General features: G+C 51.2%; 1 protein-coding gene across 1 annotated transcript; it reads right to left on the bottom strand.

Moving 5' to 3' along the window:
- Positions 1-2: 2 nt before the first annotated feature.
- Positions 3-3520, bottom strand: TSSC4 (tumor suppressing subtransferable candidate 4; the record flags this gene model as incomplete). The annotated part of the gene is made up of 4 exons (XM_082317297.1): positions 3456-3520; positions 2790-2916; positions 1843-1915; positions 3-774 (listed from the first exon to the last, which is right to left on the bottom strand). A coding segment is annotated over exon 4 (684 nt), but the record flags the coding sequence as incomplete, so codon positions are not given.
- Positions 3521-8482: the final 4962 nt, after the last annotated feature.

Raw genomic sequence — 8482 nt, 5'->3', positions numbered from 1 at the left:
GGTGAAGACAATCCTCCAGCTCCACAGCTGGAAGGGTCCTGGTTGAAGCACGGGGCGTAGCTATCTTGGGTAGCTGAGCTTTGCTCCTCCCCTCTTTTCTTCAAACCCTCTAGAAATTCCATGGCCACTGCCCTGTTAGTCTTGTCACTAGACTCTGAAACTCCATCTAGGCTGTATTTGGTCCAGCGCTCTGGGTGTGCCACGTAGTCAGGCACTGCAGAAGAGGTTTTAGGAGCCTGCGCTGGTTTGGCTTGCTTTCCCAGGCCTTCTGGAACCCTGTTACCTGAAACTGTGGTTGGTGGCAATGGACGCTTAAACCTCCCATCAACAACGTTATCTTCAGGCATCGAGGGCACAGACAACTTGGCCGCCTCTTCCAGGCAATCAAAAATGCTCTGGCTACGGAGAGAGAACGTAGAACTCATGCCCCTCAGATGGAACGGCTGGACAGGAGATCTGTGACTGCTGGTTGAAGAGTCGGGGGTCTCCCCTGATCTGTAATCCCCGTCGTCTACAGATGGCTCCTCAGGAGATATTGTATCAACTTCCGCTTCATCCGCTAACCCCAAATCATCGGAATCGGAATCGCTGAGCGACACTGTGTCTGAGGGCAGAGCTCCTTCGTAGTCTGGGGCACCACCAGTCACTATCCCCAGAAAGGGTTCACCTGCATCCTGATCTCCCATCTTTGAGCTGTCACTCCACTGAGGTCTTTGACGCAGGCCCAGGAACAGCTGCAAATACGGTTTTCCAAATGCCCAGCAAGTTTAGTGCCTAGAATACAAAGGAGCACAAAAATTCAACTGTGAAATGAGAACCAAGTATGAGACTATCATTATGTGCCATGCGAAATAATTATTACTGCGATATAACGGGCAGCTGTACTTCAGGGATTTCTAAGCAATTTTGCTTGAAATAAAAACATTATTTAAGAAATGAATGCACATTAAAATTAAAGACTTACACAAGACTCAATGCAAGAATATGAAGTAATTAAAAATAGGGTTGCACACCAAATTTCATTAAAGGTTACAGCAGGTTCAATTACTAAAAGATGAGCATAAAGTTTCTGAGCAAATCTGAATACCCCGTAACTGTCTTACACATCTTCCAAGAGACAGCAATGACCTCTCCAAATTACACCCTGCATTTATCACACTGTATAAATCCACAAAAACACATCCTAATCTCCCACACTTTCTTTTGGCCGTTACAATCCTTTATTGCATTAGCCACTGTACCTCCTGTCCCAATAATCATCACGTTCTGCCTGTTATAAAGGACACTATTACTAATTAAGGCCAGTGCCAAAGAAGCCACAAAAATATCAGGGCTACAGTTTCAGGATTGCTTTAAAGCGATATAAAGTACAAGCTCCACTCCTTCCCTGGGTTTAAGCTCTCATGTCATTACATTCCTGGAATCAGAAAATGAGCCAGCTCAAGACATCAGTCCCACTGGATTAAGAAAACTAATCGCACATGCCATGCTTGTGCATGGAAACAAGGGGAGGGTGCAACTAAGGGTCTGCAAGAGCTGGCCCTTCAGTCAGTAAAAAGACAGTGTGATCTGAAGCCTGACTTCCAGCAGCGGCTGGAACACCTGATTCACTCTGCCACCTGCTTGAAGGGAACCTTGCGGAACTGAGGCGATTGATGATCACACTACTGCTTGCCGGGCAATGAGAAACAGAGCTAGCAAACACACACTTCAGTTCAACTCACAAAAACATGAGTTACAGAAACAGTTCTAATATATTATTAGAATAAGCTCAGCTACCTAATTATAGGTTCTTCTGAAATGATGCAGTAAACAGACATGGAAAGCCTGTTAGTCACTCACTTTCTCTTGAGACTGAGTCAGCTTCCCCTCCTGAGGGTCAGTTAAAGCCACCAAAGAGCTCAGCACTTCCACCCTAGAAAACAAACATTTCCATCAAGATACTGGAAATGTAGTTTTAAAATGAGTTTTAAAAATAATTCTTTCCCCCTGAATCATCCAAAGCTGCAGAACTGAGTTCTAAATCTGACACAAACTCATGCTGGCACAAAAGCCTGGAGATATTCCTGGATTTCTGGCAAAAGAACAACACACAGCCTAATAAGGCAGGCACCACTATATTTACTCAGTTTCCACACTCATATTGCCAACCTTATTCTGTAGAACAGAAGAGAGGTTTTAAAAAGATAAAACTGTAATTTGCATGTGCAGTAAACCATTACTAAATGAACAGTATTAAATGCAGCTCAGAAATATAAAAATAATAGTTATGCATTGCAAGTACTAAGTGCTGCAAAGTACTAAGACCATGGATACCAAAGAGTTCTGTTTTCAAAAAGGTCATATTCATAGTTAGGGCCAGATTTTGAGGCATTAAAACATAGAGAATTCAAATTCTGAAGAATTCGACAGACCGAGTGCTACATTCCATGTAAACACTGGCTGTCTTTGACAAAAGGGATCTGATGACTGCTTTTAGAAAACATTGCCTTCAGTGTAAGCCCTAAATGGGAAATAATCATCTGAAAATCAAACATTCTTCCGCTTAGTTTTATAACACATGAAAAGTAATGACTACAACCCAAAAGAGACACTGAAGCACATAACTGACTAAACCAGCTGTTTTCAGATGGCAGTATAAGTGTTCATCACTGGCTGTGAATTAGGGTATCTCTTATTTGAGGGCAGTTAAGCAGAAAGAAAAAATTTTGCTCCTAGAGAGATGTTTTAGCCTTAACAGCATTAGTAGCCAAACATACTGACCCTTACAGCACACCAGACAGACTCACAGGTTTGTTACGGTGACGTGATCACAGCACCACTCGGATAGGATGGCGTCTCTCTGGATGGGCAGGTCCCCACCGGACTCTGCCATCCTGGGCTCACTCAAACAGGCTCTGTGCGGCTTCGTGCAGCCTGTGAGGAAAAGAGAGACCCCGGTCACTGCAAACCGCGGCCACGAGCCTGCTCGCATTGCAGAGGCAGCACCGCAGCAAAGCCTGCCAGCCGTGCTGGGCCAACAGCGCAGTGCTTCGGGACGGTGCTGACACAGGCCGCCACACCAAGGAAGAGGGCAGCAGCCCCCGGGCCCTGGCTCACACCTCCAGAGGGCACCCCAGCCCGGGGAGCGGGGAACGACAGAGCCCACGGCCTTGCCCAGCATCGCGGGTGCAGCCCACAGCCTCGGCCGGCCGTCCTGCCCGCCCCGGGCCCAGCTCCCTTCCCCGGGCCGGGATCCTATCGGATGCAAACACCCCCCGGCCCCGCAGGCCTCTGCACGCCCGGGGGCTGCCACCCTCCTCTAGCCCCCACACCTTTCTCCTCACGACACAGGGGCGCCCTGAGCCCGCCGCCCCCCGTTCCCGCTCAGCGCCGCGCACGGAGGCCGCCAGCCCACCGCCACCTCCGGGCACACAGCGCGAACCGGCGGGGAAAGGGGGGGAAGCGCCCCGTACCCCGACACAGCACGGGCCCACGGCCTCCTCACAGCGGCCGCCCGCCTTTCCCGCCTCTCCCCCCCGCCTACGGCCGCGGCGACGGCCCCCGCGCGGGGCGCGCTGGGACACTGAGTCCCTACCAGCCGCCACGGGGCAGCAGCGGGCGGCGGCGAGACCACAACTCCCAGCAGGCAAAGCGGCGAGGAAGGGGCGGGAAGCGGAAGGCCTCTGCCCCTCCCCGCCCCGCCTCTCTCCTTTGCGTCCGGGGAGTTGTAGTCGCCCGCCTTTCCCTCGGCGGGGGACATTTTGAGAGCCGGGGGGCGGGGAAAATATCACGGGCCTGCCGCAAAACGGGGCTGAGCCCTCCCCGCCGTCGCCGCGGCGACGCAGGGACTACAGCGCCCAGGGTGCACGGCGCCGGCCGCTCGCCCGCCATTTTGTAGCCTGTGAGGAGATGCGAGGTGCTGGCGCTGCCGCCTGCGCAGGGCGAGGCTGGGGCTGGGCCGTGCCCCCCGGCGGGCCCGTGGTGCTGGCGGCTGGGAACGGCAGCGCTGGCTCCGCCGCCCTGGTGGCTGAGGCACGGCGGGCGCCCCGCGGGCTGCCCGGCGCCGGAGGGGGGCGGCGGGGCAGGGGCGGCGCCGCCTCCCCCTCCCTAAGCAGTCTGGAAAAAAACATGTCAGCAGAGCTTTTTTTCTCATCAGAAAGGCAGGGTTTGGCCACAATGAAAACTTCAGAGGAAGTGTCTGCTTTTTTGTTTTGTTTTAGTTTGTTTTTTTTTTTAATTTCTAACCAGAAAACCCCAAGTCACTTGGGGCATAAAACCACTACCCGTTAAAAAAAAAAGAAAAAAAAAATCCATTTTCTGGCCCAGAAGAACATTTTTTATGTGTGCACTGAGAAGTGGAATTCTGTCTGAAAAAGTTTTATTGGTGTTGGCCAAAGATGTCTGAATTTTCCCCCTTCTTTCAGTGAACAGTTTAAATTTTCAGTGGAAATATATTTCCCAAGTGGCTTCAATATTTAGCAGTTTACCCTATGTTAAGGAAAAAAGACAAGGCAAGGTTTGCTGGGCCGGTGCGCTGCACCAGCACGTGGCCCAGCAGTTTCCAGGGCGCCTCTCCACCCTTGGCTCAGGCTCAGGCTCTCCTACTGCCTTGCCTGGCCCTGGGGCTTCATCATTAGATTAAATTAATGCCTGCAAAGGGCCGGAGCCCTTAAAGGTCGTGCCTTTACCTCTTCAGACCACCCTGCTCTGAGGGATTTGCTATAGGCCTTGAGTATAAGGAAAGCTCATCTATGCCATTGTTTTGCAACAAAAGAAGAAATTACCGTGTAGCCCCACTTTATCTGATTTTAGTGGCACTTGGATTTTCCCCCCATGGCATCCCAACCCTGCTGCATCACCAGTTGCTTTGCCAACGGGTGTGCTAGAGGTAAGGCTGCGGCCGCAGCCGAGAAAGCTGCATTGGATCCCTTCGAGCTCGGTCTCGCTGTGAGTCACCCCTAATATAAACTGCAGCCACTTCATTTGCATTGTCAGTTTTCAAATATATACTTTCGCTTGCTGGAGTGTTCCTAACTATGGTAATTTATGAGATGAGGGCTGCGTTTGGAACACATTTGGCAGCAACGATGAGGTTAGTGCAAAATGTCTTCTGTCTGGCTGGAGTCATGCTGTAGTTTTTAAAACAACATCTCCAGAGGTGTTTCCCTGTTTGGTGAGCCTGGTTTTTTAATGTATACACATATGGTAGTACGGTCACAGGCATTCAAAGGCGTTACCGGCTGGCGCAGGGAAGAGAGGAAAACATGAGTCCTCTGGTAGGGGAGCACAGACGGAGAGGAGGAGGGTAGTAAACAGGCAAAGGGAGCCAAGAGTAAACCACGGCTACCAGCACTGTGTAACACTGTCTAGGGTGCTGGGGACACACCTGGTGTGAGCCTCTGAGGGTACTGAGGAGCAGGCAAGAACATGTGGAGTAAGCAGCAGCAGCATGCCCTGTTTTTGTAAGGCTGGAGACAAGCAGGGTACGCTATGGACTGGTACAAACGATGGTGCTCTTTTGTTTTGAACCCTGGTTTTAATGCTAGATTAGGGGCTCAGAGGGGCAGAGGAGGGCTACACCACCTCCACCATCTCCATCACCTGTGGATGCGGGTGCCTTCAGAGACAAGCCCCATTCCTCCATTACCAGAGGCTACAATTTCTCAGTTTTTGCCTGAACGCCGTGTACCTTGATGACCAAGGTCACCTTCAGAAGCTGACTGTACTGTTTTCCTCCTTCCTGTCGTTTTGCAGATTTAGTATCGCACACTGCGGAGAAGTGAGGATGAGCTGCTTTTTCTCTGGTGGCTGAGGACAAGACAGTTTGCAGCAGTGGATATGCTGGTGTGTTGGGATTTTTGCTATTGCTTGGTGACAGCTGAAATAAAAATAATGAGTCAGACTCTGAAGACGAACAGATGGTAAAGCGTTTTCCCCTCGCCGGCATGAACTAAGGTGGCTTGAAGAGGGGTGAGGGGCTGGAAGGCGGATCCGAGCTGCAGCGTGGGACATCGTCCAAGCGAGCGGGCCGTGTCTGGTGTGCAGGCTCCGAGGGGCCAGCGCCTTCGCAGAGATGGCCCCAAGCGTCTGCAGGAAGCCAGCACGTCCCTGCGTGCGGGGGCAGTGTGTGCAAATGCACACCAATCTCAGCCCCATTACTGGGCGCCTCATGCTCCTTTCTTGCAAATAAATCTGTCGTTTGGCCTCCATCCGGTAACTGTTTCCGCTGCTCACTGGCAGGCTCCTGCTGCTTCTCTGCTCAGAGCCTGGGGTAGGCGCCTGGCTGGGACCGCTAGCCCCTCTCCCCACGGCTATAGGAAAGCAGCAGGCGATTCCCTAGCAGGCACCAGATCCTGCGAGCCATATAGAGCGATCAGATGCATTTTCACCATCTCCTGCATCCGGACGGAGTAGGGAAGTTAGTCTGGCATGGCCACATGCAGCTGATGCTGGAGCTCCTGAGGGGAGGCGGGGAGGGAAAGGAGTATTTTCCTGCAGGCAAAAAGGACAAGCACAGCAGTGACCACCGCATCCTTCTCTGCTGGGAGAAGGTAGTCACGCCAAGCCAGAACGGGTACAGGCTGAAGAAAATAATTCGAGTTGCCCTCTCCCATTTGCAGGAAGGAAAGCCTACAAATGGCCTTGAAATCCCCCGTGGGGTGAGTTTCCGGGATTCAGTGCTTGACATCGCCTCTCTTCTACACCGAGCTTCACTTACCTGTTTTACTTTGCACTTTCATTTGGTCCTGGCTCACCTGCAAGCAGGTTTGATTTATTCCAGTGCTGTTTACCCATGTTGGTGCTTTTTTCCCCCCTAAGGTAACTACATAAAATTAGTTCCTGTGGAGTGAGTTTTAATGCAGGCAGGCTACAAAGGTCTTTATCAATTTGATTCTTCACAATAATAATGTTATTGCTGGCCTGGAGAGGACCTGCAGGGAGAACCCACAGCTCCTTTTTCTGTTAGAGACAATGCATGTGTGGGAGGGAACGAAGTCATTTAAGAGCAAAATTAATGCTTTCTGTAATTATTTGAAATTGTAAAAAGAAACAAAAACAGTTGGCAGTCTACTGTTCCATTTCGATTTAGCTACAGAATATTTGTACTAAAAAAACCCTTCTTCTAATTCTTGCTTCTTTTTTTTCTTTCCTGTCATTGGCCCCAGCGCACCTGATACTAACAGCAGTAGCGAGGAGCTGAAAGGTCACTGAAACCAGCTGAGGTGAGGGCCTTGGAGTTAACATGAAGAAAAACAAAAAGCACAAAACCCTAAAACTCCCCAGACCTCTTGTTAGAACATGACCTGTAGGAGCTTCATTAACTAACACAACTTCATAGCCAACACAGGGCTTTGCATTTAACACCGCTAACCCTTGCTGGAGGAAATCTTACCAGCTTACTCACAGCCAGCAGGCAGGGTGTTGTGTGTGCGCCGTCTCGCCTGGCCTAACACCAACGCCGCTTCTGTACCCAGCAAAGCTGTGTTCTGACACGAGGGAATGCCCTAGCAAGGCAGGGCCAAGAAACACCTTTTTTCTTAAAAGGAAAAGGTGTGATTAAACTCTAATTAGAAATGTTACTTGCAACCACTGGCACTTGAGCTGGGTCATCTAAACCCAGTGAGAAATGCCAGGCAGTCCACACTAGCATGCCTGGCTGCAAAGTGTATGCGCCCTCTAATGTATCTGCAAGGGTGAACACAACGTGGGTTTCAGTTATGCAGCAGTTTCAGTGGCTGGGAGGTGTTTTCTGTTTGCTCCAGGTCCCTGGGCTCCGAAGTGGAAGCATCAGGCCGCCCACGTCAGACAAGCTGCCAGAGGCTGGCTGAAGAGATCGCACCGGAACAGCGCTTCTGCACCCTCCTGCTTAGCTTATGCCCCCAGCAAGGTAACCTGATGCTCCCCAGGCTGAAACCGAGAGGAGCGGTCAGACAAAAATACACAGCCGAACACCGTGCCTCTAGTTCAACTGCACAGCATGGTTCGTATGGGATTTGGGGTTTCTAGCCTGTGTCTTTATCACTTAATCAAGAGCTGGTCAGGTAGTTAATTGTTTCCCTCTCCCCTCCAGCACTCACTGATGGCAGACGTTCCCTCACTGCGGGCTGTATTTCCACTCTCGCCTCCTCTCTGGCGCAGCCACAGCTTCCCGGCCCTACTGGTCCTGTCAGTAAAGGAGGTTGTTGGAATATTCGCTTTTTTTTCAGAACAGTCTCCTCTGTTGTCAGCAGCTTGCCCTGGAGCTGAAACTCCCTCTTTTCCCCTAACTGGAAGGGCCACGCTGCCATGCCCAGCAAAGGCAATGGTGGCTCAGAGCAGGAATGTGAGCACAGCCGCTATCTAACACATCCCTCATCCCTGAGCCTGGCAAGTGGAGCTGGCAGGCAGAGGGAGGGTGTGGCCAGGATCCAGCGGCGAGGGTGCTTTCCTCTGCAGAAACCTTCCCCATAAACAGCTCTTGCATGAGAGAGCTGGCTGTTTTTTTTCCCCTCCTGTGGGA

Source organism: Platalea leucorodia (assembly GCF_965183815.1).
Source record: "Platalea leucorodia genome assembly, chromosome: 7".
NCBI classification, from domain to species: Eukaryota; Metazoa; Chordata; class Aves; order Pelecaniformes; family Threskiornithidae; genus Platalea; species Platalea leucorodia.
This window is presented reverse-complemented; position numbering and strand designations above follow the sequence as displayed.